General features: G+C 45.2%; 1 protein-coding gene across 10 annotated transcripts in view; it reads left to right on the top strand.

The window, feature by feature from the left end:
- Nucleotides 1-656: 656 nt before the first annotated feature.
- The window catches only part of LOC118583776 (NAD-dependent protein deacylase sirtuin-5, mitochondrial), a 37639-nt gene continuing 16127 nt past the window's right edge, over nucleotides 657-22168 (top strand). For 3 of the 10 annotated variants that reach the window (XM_036187417.1, XM_036187410.1, XM_036187420.1), the window contains exons 1-4: nucleotides 657-723; nucleotides 8769-8925; nucleotides 9892-10025; nucleotides 17763-17988. In XM_036187417.1, the coding sequence (XP_036043310.1) occupies nucleotides 8811-8925; nucleotides 9892-10025; nucleotides 17763-17988 (475 nt within the window). In that variant the 5' untranslated portion in view covers nucleotides 657-723; nucleotides 8769-8810. The other 7 variants (XM_036187416.1, XM_036187413.1, XM_036187411.1 and 4 more) reach the window with 7 other exon arrangements.

The raw sequence follows: 22168 nt of genomic DNA on the forward strand, positions 1-22168 counted from the left end.
CAAAAGGATTTGATGGAGATGTAGCTCAGTAGGAGAGAGTTTGCCCAACATGAGGTTCAGTATCTCCAACACCAAAAGGAAAAACAAAAACCAAAAAAAAAAAAAACAACAGTGGAATATAACACTTTTGTCCAGGTGGGCTTCAAAGTGGGCAGAACGTCCAGCCAATGGAACATTTGAGATTTAAGATGGGAAAGATAAAGATAAAGATGAATTGATTCGCTCCCAAGATCTCAGATGATTTCACCTTTCATCTTCTGGTCCACTGGGCCCATCACCAGTATCTTAGAAAGGTGGAGAAGTCCTTAAAGTCGGTGAATCTCGGCACCAGCCGTAGTGAACCACAACTTCTCAAGTTAGAGAGGTTTGGGCTAGCCTGGAACCGACTCGCCAGGGTTTGCCACAGAAATTCAAGGGAAATGACTCTGATTTTGCCAAACTCTGTACTGAAACTGCCGTCCCTGTGTGCTCAAAGAGGCAGCAGGGCAGGTGGCAGTTCATGACCCGTCTGGGAAGTGGAATGAACCTTGGAAGGTCACAAAGATGCAAGCAAGTCCCTGTGACTTCGTGGTCCCACCAAAACCTCAAAGAAAATCAGAGCCCGGCCCGGGCCTCGCTCCGGGTCTCCGGCAGGGGCCGCTGCAGCCGGGGCGGGACACCAGGACGCCGAGCACTCGGCGCCGCCGCTTCTCCTGCCTGGTCTATCCACACCGCCTAGCGCAGGTGCGTCTAGTGCCGGCCTCGGGGGGTCCCGGCTTTGTCCCGGCTCTGCGCGCCCCACCCCGCGCATGCGCGAACCAGCGCCGATAGGGAAGCCAGCGACAGGGTGGGTGGCGGGATGGGCGATGGGCGGAAGAGAGCCGAGGGGGAGCTGGGCCCCGGAAGGCGGTGACCTGGAGGAAGGGCACTTTGGCTAAGGTGACGGGGGGCAGGCTGGAGCAGTAGCGGTGGGAGTGCAGAGAGGGGCGGATCGCGACACAGTCCGAAGGTAGAGCCGGAAGGATTTGATGATCATGTTAGCAGAGGAATGGGGATAGGTTAAGGCCAAGCCAGGACCCGGGAGGATGGTGCCCCAAAGTTTTGCGAGTGGTGTGGGGGCTGGGGTGGAGGGCTGGGGACGCAGTTCAGCTCTGGAAGATGGGAAATCAGGAGCGGTCAGCTGCAGGCCGACTGGAGGAAAGCCCCCAAGGGCGGGGGCTGGAAGCAGGGCGCGCACATGTCCGGAGAGTTGGGTCCTAGGCTGTAACCTCTTTTAGGTTTTGATGGCAGGTAGCCTCGACAGGAGCGGGAGCCAGTCAGCGTCAAAGCCTGGGACTGGTGTATTAATATCATTTGTGAAGCTTTTCGTGTCCAATGACTCTTTACAGACAGCCTGGGAACATTTCTGCCAGTACAGTTTCCATGTCGTCTGTCCCATGACTTAAAACTGCGTTTCAGTTGACAAGAGATATATACTGTGTATATATTTCTGAGGTACAATGGAGTGTTTTGATATATGCATGTATTATATATAGTAAGAGTAAGCCAAGCTAATCAACATGTCTATCATCTCACTATTTTTTAGTGGTAAGAACCTTTGTAGTTTACTTGTTTCAAAATTTTGAAACATGCGTTACATCGGTATCAACTATGGTTAGTGTGCTGTGCAATAGACTAGGGAAATGTATTCTTTCTTGCTGAGAGTCTGTGCCCTTGACAAACATCTCCATGCCCCGACATTGTCCCCCTCACCCAGCCTCTGGTAACCATCATCTGTTCTTTGCTTCTGTGAGTTTGACTTTTCTATACTCCACAGTGTATATACTTTATATACTCCACAGTGTATATACTTTATATACTTCTCAGTGCATATACTTTATATACTCCACAGTATATATATTTTATATACTCCACAGTGTATATACTGTATATACTCCTCAGTGCATATACTTTATATACTCCACAGTGTATATACTTTTCTATACTCCACAGTGTATATACTTTTCTATACTCCATAGTGTATATACTTTATATACTCCACAATGTCTATACTTTATATACTCCACAGTGTACATACTTTTCTGTACTCCACAGTGTATAGACTTTATATACTCCACAGTGTATATACTTTATATACTCCACAGTGTATATACTTTATATACTCCTCAGTGCATATACTTTATATACTCCACAGGTCAGTACACCTGCCCTGCTGTGCTTACCTTTTCTTACTCATGTTAGTAAGGTCATCCACTTTGTTCCAACTGTATGGTTTGAAATATTTTCTCCCACTGTGGAAATGACTGATTCCTTCATCAACCTGTTTGCCTGTTTTTGCTTTTATTACCTGTGTTTAGGGTCCTAGCTAAGAAATCATTGCCCAAGCAACGTCAGGACTTCCATCTCTTTTCCGCTGGTAGTATCAGTTTCAGGTGGTGTGTTTAAGTCTTTAATCCATTTCTAATTGATTTGGGGGGTCTAATTGATTTTTATATGTGATATGAAGTAAGCAACTATGAAGCCTGGGCTTGGTGGCTCACATCTGTAATCCTAGCTTTTAGAAAGATGAGACAGGAAAATTGCCATGAATTCCAGCCTGGACTGCAGAGTGAGTCCTAAGCCAGTCTGGGTGTAGTATGCGACCCTGTGTCAATCATCTTCCGTGTTCGCCCAGCTCAGGTATTCATTCTGGCTGACTTTTTCTCCTTCCGTTTTTAGCTTCCCAAGCTCTCTGCACAGTGTCTCTTCACAACAGAGACAGGTGACACTGGAAGTGCCTGTGTGCTTGTATCTGGTTTTTAATTGGGGTTGACTGAGGTACAGTGCACACACTGTCAAAATCACTGTCTTTATTTTACAGTTTACAAGTTGTCAGAAAAAGCATACCAAGGGGTTGGGGATTTAGCTCAGCGGTAGAGCGCTGGCCTAGCAAGCACAAGACCCTGGGTTCGATCCTCAGCTCAAAAAAAAAAAAAAAAAATACCAAAAACAAGGGTACAGAATTTCCCATTGTTCTAATGGTCCCTGTCTGCTCACCCCGACTAAGACAAGGATGGTATTTGTATATCTATAGCTTCCTTTTTCATCATGTAAATGGTCTCAGAGTGTGACTTTTGTGTTAGGCTTATTAGCATTGAATGTAATTTATTTTCATTGTTTTTATTTATGTATGTGGGTGTTGCTTACATGTGTGTGTGCCATGTGTGTGCCTGGTGTCTATGGGGGCCAGGAGGGGATCTCCTAGAGCCAGTGTTACAGATGATTGTGAGCCACAGTGTGAGTGCTGGGAATGGAACCCGGATGCTCTTACTGCTGAGCCATCTCTCCGGCCCTAGCATTGTGGTTTTGTTTTATTTTCTGTAAAGCAACTCTATTTTTGAAATAATTTAAGGCTTCCAGAAATAATGCAAACATAGCTGGGTGGTGGTGGTGTACACCTTTAATCCTAGCACTTGCGAGGCAAGGCAGGTCGAGCTCTGTGAGTTCAAGGCCAGCCTGGTCTACATAGGAGTTCCAGGACAGTCAGGACTACACAGTGAAACCCTGTCTTGAAAAAAAACAAAACAACTTTAAAGCAAACATAGTAGACTTCCTGTGTATTATTTACCCAGTTTCTCCCAATGTTACATCTTACCTAACCAGAGTACAGTGATCTAAATTAGGACATTTACATCTCTTCTACCAACTAGTGTAGCTACACTTCTAACTAATGAACAGTCACATTTTGCAAGATGTCTCACCAAGGTCCATTTTCAGGCGTGTGGCCCCCTGGAGACAGTTTGCCAGGCTTCACCCTTCATAATTTTGTTAACTGTGTGGGGAGTGCTGCTGATTATGCTGAACAGGGGCCCTTCAACTGGGTTTGTATGGTATTTCTGGTAATTACATAATGTGTCTTGGGAGAAAAGTCACACACCCGCAAACCGTTGCCCTTCCCATTGCATCATCTGTGGGAGGCAGATGAGGTCGCCAGGTCTTGCTGCCGGTCATGCTGTCCTGGATGGCTTGGCCAAGGTTGTGGTAGGCATGTTTCTCACGGTGAAGCTGCTGTTGCACACCACTCTAGGGAGCCATTCCTGGGGTTGAGTGTGTCAGCAGTTTGCCCTCTTTCTTGCTGAACAGCTGTCGTTCTGTGAGGAAGCATCATTTGTTCACTTGTGTGTAAGTTGATGGCATTTAGTTTGCTTCTGTTTGGAGTCAAGAACTATCTGATAGGCCTTGGTGTTCTGTTAAATATAAACCATGCCACAGAACACCGACATCAGGCAAGGCCACACGTGACCACAGTGGATCAGGAGAAAACCCAGACTGCTTGATAATCCTGTTTCAACTGAGATACAAGTAAGTATGTTGTTTAAAACAGAATCCAAAAGCCTGTTGCTTTCCAACAATCTCTTACTCATCAATAATGTCCCCTACAATGTCCAGTCAAAGTGGCTTGCTTCCTCATAGCAGCCAAACACTTATGTGACCTCTCCCCCCATGACCTCACAGGAGCCTGAACCATCCAATCAATCCTTTGAGACACTTGTAGCCTTGGGTGTGCTGGCAAGCAATTTTCCATGAACCTCCTCCCTCATCTCTGGAAAACAGGGCTGGAGAGATGGTTCAGAGGTTAAGAGCACTTGCTGCTCTTGTAGATACCCAGGTTCAGTTCCCAGGACCCACATGGTAGCTCACAGCCATTTATAACTCCAGTTCCAGGGCATGTAGCACCCTTCTCTGAACTCCTAGGGCACCAGCCATGCAGCCATGCAGTGCACACAAGTACACGCATGCAAGCAAAACATTTGTGCACCTAAAATAAATGAATAAAAATAAAATTAACACCCTAGAAGACACTGACAGTCTGAGCAAGATACTCACATAGATATTGAAACCCTGGCTTCTTTTCTTATTTCTGCATATACTCTTTCCCACCCACGCCTAATTCTTTCACTGATTTCTTAGGAATCTTAATTTTAAAATAAACATCCTAGTAAGTGCCAAATTTTTGTCAGTCCCATCTCTTACAAAGTACTAATTAACCTTTTCTCTCCAAAAATGTGTTGTGGTGATCTCTATCAGTTGATACCAAACTCTCTTATTCTGACTTTTAAAAACTGGTCAAAATGCACAGAACATGAAGTTCACCATCTGTATTATTCCTTTTCTCATCGGTGGGGCAAAGCCACGTATGGAAGGAATGGTTTATTCTGGGTCACAGTTTGGGGACAAGCCATCGTGGCAGGGAAGGCATGTTGACCGGAGCAGGAAGCAGCTGGTCCCTCTGCATCTGCAGCCAGGAAGCAGAGAAAGTGAACACTCCTCGACTCCACCTGGTGGGATGGTGCTACCTACCTTCAGAGTGGGTTTTCCCTCCTCCATTAAACCTCATGGGTGACCTTGGAGGTATGCTTCCATGGTGATCTAAATGGAGTCAAGCTGACGATGCAGATAACCACCACACTGTCCTAACCATTTTAAAACCACTGTGCAGTCCTGGTTGGTGGCTGGGGATATTCTTCCCCAGAGCTTTTTTCATCTTATAAAACTGGACATTTTACCCATCATTTTTTAATATACCTCAAATACAGTAAAAATAACTCTTTGGGAGTGTAGACTTCTGTAAGTTCTGATAGATATTGCCATGTAACTGCTGCCGTGATCAGTACACAGGGCACATTCATTGCTCCCCTTTGCCCACATGTCTGTATTTCCTACCCTTCCATCATGACCATAAATATAGTCTTTGTTTATTTTGGAATGTCATAGGGGAATATAATAATAAATGCTTTACAGAAATCTTTGTGGACGTGAATGAATGTGTATGGACATAGTGTGTGTGTACATGTGTGCTTGTGGAGGCCAGAGGCCACTGTTGATTATCTTGCTCTATTCCTTTTATCTTTAAAAAGTTGAGTTTTGGGGTTGGGGATTTAGCTCAGTGGTAGAATGCTTGCCTAGCAAGTGCAAGGACCTGGGTTCGATCCTCAGCTCCAAAAAGAAAAAAAGAAAAGAAAAAGAAAAAAAAAAGTTGAGTTTTTTTGTTTTGTTTTACATTTATTGGTGTGTGTGGGTAAATGTTCATGTCACTGTGAAAGTCAGGGTACGGCTAGTGGCAGTCGGTTCTCTGGTTCCTCCATGTGGGTTCTGGGGAATCAAACTCGGGCCATCAGGTTTGGTGACAAGCGCCATCTCACTGGCCTTTATTTTTGGAGGCAGGCTTTCTCACTGAATCTTGAGCTTGCTTAGTTGGCTAGCAAGCCATTTCTAGTCTTTGTCTGTGTGTCCCCGCCCCTCCGTGCTGAGGTTACAGGCATGTGCTGTCACCCCTGCGTTTTTATATGAATACTGGAGATTTGAATTTGGGTTCTTATGCTTGCATGGTGAGAATCTTACCGACTTAAACTGATTTAACCTCTCCCAAGCCCTGCCTAGTATTGCACACTGCAAATGTTTTTCCTTGCTTATTGAACTTATTTCTTTGGATGGGGATTTAGGCCTGTTCTAAGCTCTTCTACTAACCCAAGTCTCTAATGTCTGTAGATAAAGTCATCTTGGATCAGTCCAACTGTTGTTCTCTCTGTTTGAGCCAGGGTCTCCTATGTAGACTAGGCTAACCTAGAACTCACTATGTAGACCAGGCTAGCCTTGGACTAACAATCCTCCTGCTTCTGGCCCCTTGAGTGCTGTGATTGCAGGAATATGCCTCCATGCCCAGCCCCTGTTTTCCTCTTACAAAATTTCTCAAGTATAAATTTTTACTAAATGAGCTTCACAACTGACAGGTTTCACTGACACATTGTCACCTTCATCTTATTTATTGTGGCAGTATACATAGCCCATCTGTTTGGGTGGGAGATCCACCTCAACCCCTGGCACCCTGGCATCCCTATACTCAAAGAGTCTGGAATGTCTGGAAGGAGTCTGGTGGAAGATCCACCTTGGCTCCCTTCCCCTCTCTTTCCCCAAACCTGCCCCTTCAAAGCCCTCCAAACACAGCTCCTCCCCCAGAGAGGCTCAGGACCACTCCCACAGGGGATCTATAAGGGGCATCCCAGAAGTGGTTCTTCTGGTCTGTCTCTCCTCTCTTTGGGGCCAGGGAATCGTCCAGGAGCACTTTACCCGTTAAACCTGGGCTTTCCAATTTGGCCTGATTCAGTTTGTTGCAGCATCCGAGAGGCCTTCAGGAGGCCTCGAACTTATCACCATCTAGTTCACTTTTCAAAAATCACTTCGTCATCAGAACTCTTTGATCAAAAGTTCAGGAAGAGAGCTGCATCGATGGCTTAGCGGCTGGGAACCACTCTTGCAGCATGTCGGGCCGCTCACAACTGCCTGTCCACACATATATGCACACATAGACATAATTAAAAATAAAAAATAGATTGGACAAAGGTAGCCAGGTTTTAAAAAGTGTTTTGGACTGTTACAAATGCAGCAGGGGTTTTGCTTGTTTGCTTTTTGTTTTTTTTTTTTTTAAAGAATTCTCATGTTTGGGGCCAGAGAGATAACTCTGTAAATAAAGTGTTTGTCTTGCAAGCTTGAACATCTATGTCTAAACCCACAACCCATGTTTTAAAAAAAACCAAAAAACTAGGTGTGGTCGTGTGTGCTCTAGGGAGGCAGAAACAGGTAGATCTCTGGGTTTCTTAGCTTGCTCTGCAAATTCTAGATCCTGTCTCAAATTCTGAGGATAGATGCCTTAAGCTGTCCTTTGGTCTCCATTTCACACATGTACACACTCACACATGCACACACTCCTCATGTTTAACGCTTTCCCAAGCCTCTACAACCATGATTCCAAACATGAGTGGCCATCAAGATTACCCTGTGGCTTGTGGGCTAGGCCAGGTGGCTGACTGTGGTCTGGGGTGGACCTGGAAGCCTCACATTCTTGAGGGTCTCAGAAGTGACTGTAGGTGTACAGCTCCATGTGAGAGGCACTGCATACCTGAGCAACAGTCCAGAGCATAAGTGAAAACAACCAGGCTGAATATCATGACGTTCTGTTGCTAAAGACTTCAACTAAGGGTGTTCTTTTTGTTTTATCTTTCTCCTTTTGTTTTGTTTCATTTTGTCTTGCATTTTTTGTCTTGTTTGTTTTTAAGACCGGCTCTCATGTAGCCTAGGTGTGGTTCTGAACTCCCTGTATTGCTGAGGATGACCTTGAACTCCTGCACTGCCTGCCTCCACCATGTTAGGGCATTCTTACCAAAATAGTCCCTTACTCACCATGAGCGCATTTAGGAGTTTTCAGCTTTGCAATTGCCATGTTTCCTTTTTAGTTCTGTGTTCAATGAATCACAAGCTAAGGACCTGGTGTAGCTCCAGATGCCTAGTACAATCGAAGCCCTAGGTTTCATCCACCCTCAAAAACTTAAAAAATATTTCTCTCAGCATGGCGGCATATAGGCTTGTAATCTCTGGCTTTAGAGGCTGCAATAAGAGGAACATTATTCAAGGCTACCCTGCAATATGTAACCAGATTCTATCTCAAATAAATAAATAAATAAATAAATAAATAAATAAATAAATAAATAGAAATAAAATTAGAAATGGTGAGATGTTTGATACTTTATTCTAACAGATTTCACAGTGAGTGTTGTTGTGAGCACATTTGAAGTAGGCTGGACTAACAATGTTCAGCTGGCTGAGTATATTTATGAGATTCTCCACTCAGGACTAGTTATCTTGAATTGAGTAGCAAAATGTTTGTACTTATATACATGCAATAACACCTCTAACAAGACTAAGACACACTATGTATTTGAATGTTTTATGATTGTTTCTATGTTGTTTTATAGCTTTTCTAAAGCCTGCTGGAGTAGCACTTCAAAGAAAACCTGATGCGCCCACTCCAGATTGTTCCAATCCGATTCATTTCCCAGCTGTGTTGTAGACTGAAGCCTCCGGCCTCCCCACAAAGCAAGATCTGCCTCACTATGGCTCGTCCAAGTTCTAGTAAGTCATCCTTATAAATGCCTATGTTGGTCACGGTGCCGAGGAAGCTTTAACATGCTTTTCACAGGGCAAGTGAATATGAGGAGAATTTTAGATGTTTGGCATCTAGTGGGCCTCTATTCAGCTCGGCCACAACCATAAAAGCTTTATCCTGACTTTCCATAAGAAATCTGGATCCATCAACCCTTTTCCTTTTACATTTGCACAACTATGTTCTATGATAATAATACACCAAACAGCCCACAGAACCAAGTATACAGAGCATAAGTACTTCAGATCATACAGTGGGCTAAAGGTGGAGCTGAGATGCCATGGTAGGTGTGTGCCCAAAGCCCTCATTTCCTGGAGATACCATGTAACCACCATCAAGTGTCCAAGATGATGTCTTCATGGTACAGGAAATGTTTTTTAAACCTTATTTATATAAGGGAGAGGGACATATGTGTGCCATAGTGTGTGTTTAGGTCAGAAGACAATTTGTAGATGTCTGTTCTCCTACCACCCTGTGGCTTCCAGGGATTGAACTCAGGTCATCAGGATTAGTGACAAGTGCCCTTATTCTCTGAGCCATCTCACCAGCCCTGAGGAATGCTTTTTATTGGAATATCTCAAATCTTTCTTTTTTATTTGAAGATTTATTTATTTAATATGTATGAGTATTTGCCTGTATTATGCATGTGTGTGCCTGGTGCCCACAGGGGCTAGTGTTAGTGCAGAGGGCACCATATCCTCTGGAACTGGAATTAGAGATGATTGTAAAGCACCATGTGGGTGCTGGGAACTGAACAGCAGTCCTCTGCAAGAGCAAAAAGTATTCTTAATTTCTGGGCCATCTCTTCAGCCCCTATTGGAGTATCTTACAGTGTAAGTCTATTCAGTGTCAAATTTCACGCTATAGAAAATGGATGTGGAATATAAATGTCCCATTGGTACTCTGGATTGACACAGGTTTTATTTTCTGTTTAGATATGGCAGATTTTCGGAAATGTTTTGCAAATGCAAAGCACATAGCCATCATCTCAGGGGCTGGTGTTAGTGCGGAGAGTGGAGTTCCAACTTTCAGAGGAGCTGGAGGTTATTGGAGAAAATGGCAAGCTCAGGTTAGTAATGCTTCCAGAATCCCAAAGGCTTTTTCTGAATGACACTATTATGAAGGTTGATTCAGCATTCATACTGATGCCTGGAGCCCAGGGGCTGTGTTTGAAATTGGCAGTAACTATTTTGTCCTCTTTGTTTTTTGTTTTAACAAGGTCTCTATGATGACTACAATAGCAAATTTGGGGGCCAGGGAGACGGTGTAGTGTGTAAGAGCACTTGCTGTGCAAGCATCAAACATGAGGACCTGAGTTTGACTCCCAGCACCCACATAAAGAGCTGGGCATGCTGGGAATGCTTGAAACCCCAGCATTGGGAAGTAGAGACAGGAGGGTCCTGGAAGCTTGCTGTCCAGCCAGCCTCGCCTAAAGGGCAAGCTTCTAGTTCACTGAGAGATTGATTGTGTCTCAAGGAATAAGGCAGACAGCAACAGGAAGACACTCAGTGTCCTCTGGCTTCTGAAAACTCATGCACAGATGTGCACATCTGTATACTCATGTGTATGAAACATGCACACACACACACACACACACACACACACACACACACACACACACACTCACTTCACCCCAGAAAGGGAGTGCGCCACAGACCAAAGTCATGATTGCACCACTGACTGGTTGGGTGAAGGAGTGAGGTTTTACTGGGTTATACCAAGAGTATGGGTGAGGGGTTACTGTAACTAACAGCAGTATGGGTGAGGGGTTACTGTAACTAACAGCATCCCTGAAAAGCTGACCTCACCATTTGTGATGACTCCCACACCCTGTGACCATGGTGCATAGGACCCCAGAGCTCCTCTGTGTGCCTTGCAGGTAGCTCTGTAATCTGAACATCTTTCTCTTGGGGAGGTCAGAGGTCAGCATCTCAGTTCACAGCAGCTGTTTACTCCTTTTTCTTCTGTTAAGTCTCTCACTGTCCAGAAAAGTCTAAGTTTTTTTTTTTTTAATGATATATTCTGTAGGTCTTTGAAGTGTTTGAAGATTACCTACCTATCTGAAATATATTGCTGTATATCTAGAAAACCTAACTAATATGACTATATGTTTGACAATTATAGATGACTGTTAATTTGTATTTTTCTAACTATACATTACATTTTTAAGTGAGTTGTGTACACATGATACCTTAAAGAAGAATAGAAATATACATATAGTTTAACAAAACTGACCTTAAATTTGTATCAATCGAAAATTCATACCAATGTAAAGTATTTTGAGATTAACATTTGTTTTTTGAATTAAAGTAGATGCAATAATTTACCCCTTCTCCATCTTTTTTACATCATGTCCCCCTTCCTTCCTTAGAAAGAGATTGACTTTGACCATTAACCATTTATAACCAACCCCCTTTAAATAAAAACAACTATTCATAAACAATATTTTGGGAATTTGCGCGTACTTTTCTATACTACTTTCTGCTGATTGGGAGCACTGGTAATCTTATGGGGATCTTGAGAAAATTTAGAATATGGTCAAGTCCTGACTGGGGTATTTTGTGTGGTTGGTCCATCTTAGCAAGTAGCCTTGAAGCTGTTGTGGATATTGGATCATCTGGGCCATGGTTCTCATTGGAGACCTTTTAGAGGGTCTTAGTCAATCAAACTGTATTAACCTAGAAGGGATCCACAGCTTCTTATCTTCTGTGGAAACAAAAGCAGAACCTCTTTTCCAAAGCAACATATCCTTAGTCCCAAATTTTGAAGTCAAGATATCCTTAAAATATATATGTTGATTTAACTTAGTAGCCCCCACAATCAAATGTCTCTCTGCAGTTAGCTCATTAACAGTCAAAAAATTCAAAGAAAACAATAATATACATAATCCAGACTCTCTGTGTATTTTCCATCTCTATGTGGCTTAGTTTTTTTTATATTATTTTTACTCTTTAAAGACTTTATTTTTGAAAACTATTTCTTTTTATAACTGTCTCTACTCTTTCCTCTCTCTCCCAAGCTTACGTACATTTTTTAAATACACCGTGACCCATTTAGTGGTTTCTTTTTGTCTGAATCTGTCTTTATTGTGTACCTGTAATCCTTTTCTGATCATTGTTTTAAACTGCTAAACAGGCATGGCTAGGACCAAAGTGGTGGCTTTGGCTGCTGGCTCCACCCTGTTTGGCTTCCCAACATGGTGGAGGTACCCAAGATAGTCTCGCTTACTCTCTCAACTCTGGAGTCTATGCTGCCACCAGGTAGTGTGCAGCCTACAAACCTTTTTCATCTGTATGAGTAGAAGCTAAATCCACCATGCAGTGTGCTGTGCAGCTTGGAGATACCTCTGTGTACTGCAGCAAGAATCCACCATGCTATGCTCAAGCCCAAATGCCAGAGCATCTCTGTACTGCAGCCTGCATGAGAGATACAACTAAAAAGTTGTGTTTGGCTCTGTTTATGTGTTTTAGAACCCTTTTTAAAGCTTTTTTAGGTCTTCTGTGGATCCATGCCCCACATTGGGTGCCAAATATTGCCAGAGGCTTTTCTCTGTCCGCCCCATCCTGCAGCCGCTTGTAAAATAATCACTCAGAGTCTTAATAGTAATTATAATTGTTTGGCCAATCACTCACACTTATTATTAACTAGTTCTTACAACTTAAATTAACCCATTTCTATTAATCTGTGTATTGCCACATGGCTGTGGCTGACTGGTCTGCTGGTATGTTGCTCCTTGGGTGGCTGGATGGTGTTTCCCAGACTCTACCCTCTTCTCCTTGTATCTCTGCTTGGATTTCCTGCCTGGCTGTATCCTGCCTTGCTATAGGTCAAAGCAGCTGCTTTTTTAACCAATGGTAGCAAAACATATTCACAGCATATATATAGAAAGACATCCCACAGTATGGTGGTTTGAATGAAATTGGCCCCGATAGGCTCAGAGGGAGTGGTGCTGTTAGGAAGTGGGGCCCTGTTGGAGTAGTGTGATCTTGTTGGAAGAAGTGTGTCGCTGGGGTGGGCTTTGAGGTTTCAGATGCCCAAGCCAGGCCCAGTGTCACTCTCTCTTTCTGCTGCCTAACTGTAGAACTCTCAGATCCTTCTCCAGCACCATATCTGCCTACGTTCCACCGTGCTTCCAACCATGATGATAATGGACTAAAACTCTGAACTGTAAGCCAGCCTCAATTAAATGTTTTCCTTGATAAGAGTTGCCATGGTCATGATATCTCTTCACAGCAATAGAAACCCTGACTAAGACACCCAGGAAGCCAGAGAGGGTGCTGGGTCCCCTGGAGCTAGAGGTATGGACAATTGTGAGCCATCCAGTGTGAGAACTGAACTTGGGTTCTCTGCAAGAGAAGCAAGTGTTCTTAACCACTGCATCATTTCTCTAGCCCCTGCTTGGTTGGTTTGTTGTTTTTATTGTTTAGTTTTTGTTAAAATAGACATACAGATGAATTTACCCATTTTTAGTGTACCATTCAGTGAGTTTTAGCAGATGGATAAAGTTGTATAGTCAACACCATGGTTATAACACAGGATGTGTCTATGTTATGTACAGTCCTAGTTAGCTTTCTCTTGCTAGGATGAAGACCATGACCAAAATGCAACTTGAGGAAGCAAAGGGTTTACTTCATCTTACAGGTCTCAGGTCACAGTTCATCACTGAGGAAAGTCAAAGCAAGAGCTAGAAGCAGGAACCTGGAGGCAGGAATTGATGCAGAGGCCATGGGGGAGTGCTGCTTCTCATAGTATCCAGTACCAACTGCCCAGGGGGGGTACCACCCCCAGTGGGCTGGGTTTTTTCACATCAATTATTAATCAAGAAAATGCCCTACAGGCTTACCTACAGGCTTACCTACAGGCCAATCTGATGGAGGCATTTTCTCAATTGATCCTTCTCAGATGGATCGTGGCAACTTGACAAATAACTAGGTGGTATACACATATACAAGTACACACATATATACAGCTACAGGTACTTTTAAACAACACACATATGCATGCACATATGCATATCTCTACACACCTACAACTACAGGCACTTATACACACACTACACATAAATGATAGTGTTCTGTTACTATAGCAGATATCTGATATTTGGCTTATAAAGAGAAAAGATTAAATTTGACTCAGAGTTTTGGAAGTTTTACTCTATGACCCATGGCCCTGTTACTTTGGGGCCTGTGATGAGAAAGTACGTCACGGCAGGGACCATGGGGAACACACGACAGAGCAAGAAAAAGGATGGTGCCACAGGGCCTCACGGGCTCCTTCACATTATTCCCAGTGACCTAAACTCTCCCTTTAGACCTCACTTCTCAAAGGCTCACATCTTTTCACTTGTGTCAAGCTGGGAGCCATGCTTTCAACATGCTGGGCCTTTAGAAGACATTCCAGACTTCAACTCTAGCGCTGTTTCTCCAGAATATTCCATTATGGTCCTTTGCCTTCTTCTGTTTCCTCCTACCCCTCCCTTCCCCCACTCCCACCCCTCAGCTTGGGAAATCCTTAGTTTTAAATCTTTTTCTTTCTTCCTTCCTTCCTTCCTTCCTTCCTTCCTTTCTTTCTTTCTTTTCTTTTCTTTTCTTTTCTTTTCTTTTTCGTTTTTTGAGACAGGGCTTCTCTGTGTAGTTTTCGCTCTGTAGACCAGGCTGGCCTCATACTCACAGAGATCCACCTGGCTCTGCCTCCCCAGTGCTGGGACGCCCAGCTCATTTTTATTTTTAATTGTGTGTATGTGGGTGGAGTGCTGCAGATGCATGTGGTGCCCTCGGACACTAGAAGAGGGCACTATGTCTTCTGCAGCTGGGGTTAGAGGTGATTGGTAGCAGCCTAATGCAGGTTCTGGGATCTGTGCTTGGGCCCTCTTAACTGTCTCTCCCATCCTGGAAATCCTTAGTTTTAGAGAGCAGAGAACTTCATGTGTTGCGTCCATTGTGAAGCTCCCAGCCACAGAACGCTAGCACATGATGCAGGCTTCATACATTTTGGTTAGTTGAGTGAAGACAAAATTAACCACCTTAGTGCATGCCTTGAAGAATCTGCAGGGCTTTCTCACAGAGTGCAGAGCAAGAACTGCCCCCTCCTTCCTCCTAAACGTTGAAGCAGGAGAAACTGGGATGTGCTGGCACTCTTCAGGCCCAGGAGGGGAGTAAGGAGTAGAGGGCTCCAAGAGTCCAGGAAGAGAGAAGGATCACCAGAGGCATCCCTGGGGACAGGAGCAGGTGGCAGGAAGAACTGGGAGGGGCTGCTCTAGTGTCAGAGGAAGCTCAGAGTTTGCCAGTAAGCAGAGGTCAGAGGGCACATCTGATTCCATCTCTGCAGTTACAGTTCATAGGTTAATGGCACAGGTGCTCCTGGCCATGGTGTCCCAGGTGTTGAGAAGGAGCACAGGGTCCCGGAGGGTCAGGAGGGTCATGCACTGTGCCTGCCATGACTCTCAAAGGGAAGGCTAGCGTCTCTGCCTGGGGTGGGGTGTCTGCTTGGTGTGGAGAAGTGCTTATGAGTGTGGGACACCCATGATATGCTTCTTTTCAAAATTAACACAGCCTGGAATGAACTTGTGGGTTGTGTGCACAGTTCATTGTGGACCTGAAGTAACAGGCAGAATACAGAACATGTCCATGACCGTTAAGGATACCCTTGTCCACTTCCTGTCAGCTTCCAGCCCAGACAGCTGTGCTGTGCCTCTATCACAGAAAGAACTCTGTCTTAGAAGAGGGCCAGTGCCTCAAGTCCAGATATTTCATGTATTCTGTTAATGGATTTTGTTTTTATGTGTATGTATCCATGTATTTAATGTGGCTCACATGTGTGTATGGCTGGGTGTGCATGCATTTCTGTAGAGTTTGAGTATGTATTATATAGCTGTATGTATGCATGCATATGTGTTTGAATATCTTGGTGAGGGGTGGTCATCTAGGGTACCACCAAGCTCATTCCATGGGAAGAAGAATTAATTGTATGTCCTGGAGAGACCCACTGAGACAGGAATGTGAAGTAACGGGGAGACAGAAGCCACTGACAACGTGACAGAGATCTGAGGCAGGGACACGCCCCGCCCGCCCCACAGTGGAAGCAGAGACCCTGAGGGTCCCAGGGAAAGCGGATTGTCATTCTGGGGGCAGTGAAGTGAGTCACAGACTGAAGCAGGGCGGGAAGGACCTGCCACAAAGAGGAAAACAGCAAAGGGACAAACAGCTCCTGTCACTGTGGGAGGCGCTGGAGGCGGAGCCCGCTGGAGGCGGAGCCCGCTGGAGGCGGAGCCCGCTGGAGGCGGAGCCCGCTGGAGGCGGAGCCCGCTGGAGGCGGAGCCCGCTGGAGGCGGAGCCCGCTGGAGGCGGAGCCCGCTGGAGGCGGAGCCCGCTGGAGGCGGAGCCCGCTGGAGGCGGAGCCCGCTGGAGGCGGAGCCCGCTGGAGGCGGAGCCCGCTGGAGGCGGAGCCCGCTGGAGGCGGAGCCCGCTGGAGGCTGTCTGGATGTTTTATAGGCTCCTGGGAGCCTCCCCTGCTGGCCTTTTGTAGCAGTTCAGTCACCTGGGGTGGGGAGGTGGGAGAGTAAGGGGTGCCTTCCCCCTCCAAGCAAGGAGCAGCTTTTCTTAAAGGGGCTAGGCTCTGTTTTCCAGATTGGCCCAAGTTCTCCTGACCTTCCTTTATATCTATAGATCTAGATAGATAGATATGGAGATGGAGATATAGATAGATAGATAGATAGATAGATAGATAGATAGATAGATAGATAGATAGATAGAGATGTATAATTTATAAGTACATAGCCATATGATGTGTGTAGTTTTTCATATGTACATACATACATGTGGTTTGTGTGAAAGAAGATGTAACATATCCATATAGTTGTATGTATGTTTGTATATACTTGTTCATGTATAAGTACATGTAACTAAATGTTCATATTTAGTTTTATACATGTATACTTCTGAGTACATGTAGCCATCTGTTCATAGCTGGATATATTGTATAGTTGTGTGTGAGTGTATACATATGTATATGTGTAGTGTGCATGTTATAACATGTAGCTACATGCATGTAATCATATGTGTGTATATGTGTCTGATTGCATGGGTATAACTGTATGTTTGTATATAGTTATATGTATACATGCATATATGCCTTATGTGTAATAAATACATGTAGCTGTATATATGCATGCAGTTGTGTGTATGCAAATATTTATGCATAATTATAGCATAAATACATGTGACTATGTATATGTTGTATATATGCATATATATGTAGGGTTTATGTGTAAATATGAATATATGTATGGGGTAGCTATGTGTGTGTACATACACATATGTGTAGTTTGTGCACAATACATTTAATTATATGTAGTTGTGTAGATGTGTATAGTTGTATACTGTGTGTCTGTATGTGCTGTGTTTTTAATTGTGTGTAATATGTGTGAATATGTATATGTGAGTAGTTGTGTGTCTAAGTTCTTTTCTGTGCCTGATGGATCTCACAGGGGCATTTTTTCATTTCATATTTTTTTTTTGGAGCTCCCTCACAATGAAATTGAATTTTTTATTTCTCAGAGCTCTATGGGAGTAAATTCCACCCCAGACACTTTCCCACACGTCGTTTTACTTCTTGTCATAATTTGTGAGATCAGTGAGGTGGGTTACGTTGCTTCTGTCTCATCAGCAGGGAAGTTAAGAGTGACCTGTCTAAAGTTCCGGGGTGCTCCCAGGACTGGGATCTAGGCCCGTGCCACACAGTCTAGCCAGACCTACAGCTGCCCATCTCCACCCCCACAGGTCCTCACTGACCTCTGCCTTCCCCTCAGGACCTGGCCACTCCTCAGGCCTTTGCCCGCAACCCATCTCAGGTGTGGGAGTTCTACCACTACCGGAGGGAGGTCATGCAGAGCAAGGAACCCAACCCGGGGCACATGGCCATCGCCCAGTGTGAAGCTCGGCTGCGTGACCAGGGCCGCCGGCTTGTAGTCATCACCCAGAACATTGATGAGCTGCACCGCAAGGCTGGCACCAAGAACCTGCTGGAAATCCATGGTGAGGGAGATCAGATTTTTTTGTTTTGTTTTTTTTGTTTTTACAAGACAGCGTTTCTCTGTGGGTAGCCCTGGCTGTCCTGGAGCTCCCTTTGTAGACCAGGCTGGCCTCGAACTCACAAATATCCACCTGCTTCTGCCTCCCAAGTGCAGGAGACCAGATTTTAAAACAGTCTCTCCACCCTACACTGCTTCATACCTATCCCTCCCGCAGGATGTTGTGGCACTTCCCTCGGGGACACACTAGTGCCCAATAGCACCTGAACAGCTCCTGCTGGCAACAAGGGACACCTTGCCCACTGGCACCACCCACTTGTTATTTCCTGCAACCTGCTATTGGAGTATGGACTGAGAACCAATAGTGTCAGCTCCTCTGGGTTTCAGTTAGGCAGGTCCTACTGGACACACCAAAACAAAACCTGCATTTCTCCCAACGGCCCCACTGCACAGTATCGGGTGTAATCGGTGTTCCTGTACACTAGAGAAGCACTGTCAACACAGTCCCTGCTCCTGGGATATCTGTGGAAGGAGGCTGTGCTGTGACAGCGCTACCCAGGGAGGGAAGTGTTATGATACTGTATGTGGGCGCCAATGTTATGAATTATTACTATGGGGTGGGCGGCGTGGGTATCCCGTGTGTGCAGTGAACCATGCTGGTGTGATGGGCAGATGCAGCTGTGGGCTGGCAGGCATGGTGGCGGGGCGGGTGGACATTTACAACCCAGAGGCTGCATCCTCACAGAAATGGTTTATTATAATAGAGAGACGAATAGAAGATAGGAAAGAGGAAGAGAGAGAGAGAGAGAGACAGACAGACAGACAGACAGACTGGGAGAGAGAGAGGGAGGCCGAGGGGTGTACACCTTGTGGGATGGAGGGACAGAAGGAGAAAGGCCTGGGTGCTAGGACCACTGTGACTTCAGCAGGACTGGACATGGCCAGTTGTGACTTCAACCTCCTGGGGTGTATTTATTTATCCTTTGTCCACAGTAGGAAGTTGGCCACTGAAGCCATCCTGCTTCACCCTAGAGCCCGAGAGAGGGCTGTTGGCCCCGGGCCTTATCTGTATCAAGCCCACCCTTTGTAACATCCATGGAGTTTGTCTTCCGTCCCTCTGGCTTCTTTCCTGTGTAGATTTCTGCCCAAGACTATTAGTATCAGTATCCACAAAACTATAAACCCAAGGAATGCATTTCCTCGTATACAAGTTGAGAAGCAGCTCACCCATTTGTCTGTGCTGTACAGTTGCAGTAAAAAGCACTTCCAGCCCACTCAGGGTCATCTGATACAGAATTCTGTCCACTGGTTAACACTTACCTTCCTCTGGCTCTGCGCTGTTTTCCACGCGTTTCTGCTTATTTCTCAGCAATGTCCACATGTGAGCCGTTTTCCCTGCCATGCACAAAAACTGGTTTTACCGTGTTCTTTGAAGAATTACAAAAGATTGCATGTACATATTAGGTGGGTTGTTTTTTTTTTTTGTCCTGTTACAAATAGTGAGAACTCTTTTCTGAGGTAAAAATAAAAGAAACTCCATATCACTGAATTCGATTATGATTTTAAGATACATAAGCTAAGTGTTGACTACCCACCTATAGTCTCAAATAAGTGGGAAACTGAGGCAGAGGATGGTTGGAGTCTAGAGTTGGGACCAAACTAAACAAGGATAGCAACACCCTGTTTAAAAAAAAAAAAATCCCTGAAATAGTTACTTTTTTAAAATCACTGTGACTAAATGCCTGGAAAAAACAACTCAGAGAAAGGTGCTTTATCTGGGCCCAGGGTCTGAGGTGGCACAGTAATCGTGGATTAATTTGGCTCGTTGTGTGAAGGTCTGGTTATCCTGCAGCAGCACTCAGGAAGCAGAGGGGGTTGAGGTGCTTCTCTTGTGCCTTCTTTTTTGGGGGGCGGGGATACAGGGTTTCTCTGCGTAGCCCTGGCTGACCTGGAACTCACTAAATAGACCAGGCTGGCCCAAGCTCAGAGATTCACCTGAGGTTAAAGGCATGTGCCACCACACCTGTGCTTTCCTTTTTATTCTGTTTATTCTGTTCATGACCCAGGCCTGTGGGTGTTGCCATTTCTTGTTGTTGTTGTTGAGACAGGATTTCTCTGTAACAGTCCTGGCTGTCCTGGAACTCCCTTTGTAGACCACAGAGACCCGCCTGCCTCTGCCTCCTGAGTGCTGGGATTAAAGGTGTGTGCCACTGACTCTCGGCCAAGCTGCCACTTGTATTTAAGGTGGATCTTCCTCCCGCTTTTAAACGTTTTTCCTTTTCTTTTTAATATTATTTATTTATTTATTTATTTATTTATTTATTTATTTATTTATTTATTTATTTTTATGGTTTTATTTTTCCCAGATGGTTTTTCTTCTGTCTTTCCAAAGCCAGCTTTTTCCATGGGCTGTAGTGGAGGTTATGGGTCAGCGGCAACAGGTCGAAGTTGTGGTGGGAGTGTTTGGCCCTTCCAGGCTTCATAAGATCAGTTCCTGACCAGGTGACTTTGAAATGCCACAGCTCACGCAGTAATGCAGCTTGACATGGAGCTCGGGAAGCCTGGAAGCATCGGAAACTCCTGCTTTGGACAGGAGCAACCTCTACTAGGCTCTGAATGACAACCTTCTTACCCTTGGGCACTCAGTGGGTGAAGTGTGTGCTGTGAATTGGCGGCCCATGGCTGTGGTCTCTTGGTGGTTCTACTGTTGTTTCTTCTTAATTTGGTCACATAGGAGCTAAGACCTGAAGGAACTGTTTATTTTCTTGTATGTGTATGGGTGTGCACCATGTGTGTGCCTGGTGCCCCTGGAGCCCAGAAGAGGGTGTTGGATCCTCCTGGAATTTAATTAAGGATACCTGAGAGCCACCATGTGGGTGCCGGGAATCGAACTTGCATCCTCTGCGAGCACACCTAGTGCTTTTAACCACTGAGCCATCGCTCCAGCCTGGGCTTCCTTTCTCAGCTAAGTTTCTTTGGAAACATCTTCACAGACATGCCCAGAGGTGTATATGCCAGGTGATTATAAGGTCTGTCAGGCTGGTGGGATGAACCGTCAGAGCTAGCCACTCAGAAAACACACCTCTTGAGTGATTCCACTTGGGTCACACTCCGCTGCCAGAGTGACATACTGTGAATGTGCTCGTCTGCAGCCTGTGGCCAGGCTTGTATCTGTCATATGATGGATGGCTCCAGCAGCTCAGCATGGCCGTAGAGGAGAGGTGGTCTCCAAAGAAGGCAGAGTAGGCAGGCTGCCACTGTCTGTGTGCCCTGTGGGTGTGTAGCTCCAAGCGCCGTGAGCAGGCAGCAGCTGTTTGAGCTGTAGTCACCATCACTGCACTGTGGATAGTTGCTATTACCAGCAATTATTTTTATTTATTAGTTAATCAGTTAGTGTGTTTCGTTGGTAGAAAAGGTTCAAGTTCTATTAAATCAAAGGATTTACGCACTCTAAATGATTGACTTTGAAGGTGTGAGACTAAACCTTTAACAGCTGCACTGTCTCTCCAGCCCATTGGCCTTTGTAATTGTGCACCTAGTTAGGAGCTCAGACTCTTGGCTTCAGGTTGAGTGGCTACTTCCCTCTAGATCTCTTCAGTTACATCTAACATCACCCTGGGGCAAATGGGGGATGTTAGCCTTGTAGTTATTTCCCCACCAGGTCACACTGTCCTTGAAGGAGTTTGTCTTTGTTTGTTTAAACAGTAGAGCATGTGTGGTGGTTTGGATAAGAGCGGCCCCCATAGGCTCTTCTGTCTGACCGCTCAGTCAGCAGGGACTGGCACTGTTCCAGAAGAATTAGGAGGTGTGGCCTTGTTGGAGGAAGTGTGTCAGTGGGGGTGGGTTTTGAGGGTTCAAAGCCCACACTGAGCCCAGTGTTGCTCTCTCTGCTTGTGGATCAACTACTGTTCCAGTGCCATGAGTGTTGCCATGTTTCCGCCATGTCCCGGGGATAATGACAATAGACTGACCCTCTGAAACTGTAAGCAAGCCCACAATTCAATTCTGTCTCTAGTAAGAGTTGCCTTGGTCATGGTGTCTCTCTCTTTTTTTTTTCCCCCCTTAGACAGTGTTTCTATGTGTAGCCTTTGGAGCCTGTCCTGGATCTCACTCTGTAGACCAGGCTGGCCTCGAACTCACAGAGATCCACCTGCCTCTGCCTCCCGAGTGCTGGGATTACAGGC

Source organism: Onychomys torridus, chromosome 5 (genome assembly GCF_903995425.1).
Source record: "Onychomys torridus chromosome 5, mOncTor1.1, whole genome shotgun sequence".
NCBI classification, from domain to species: domain Eukaryota; kingdom Metazoa; phylum Chordata; class Mammalia; order Rodentia; family Cricetidae; genus Onychomys; species Onychomys torridus.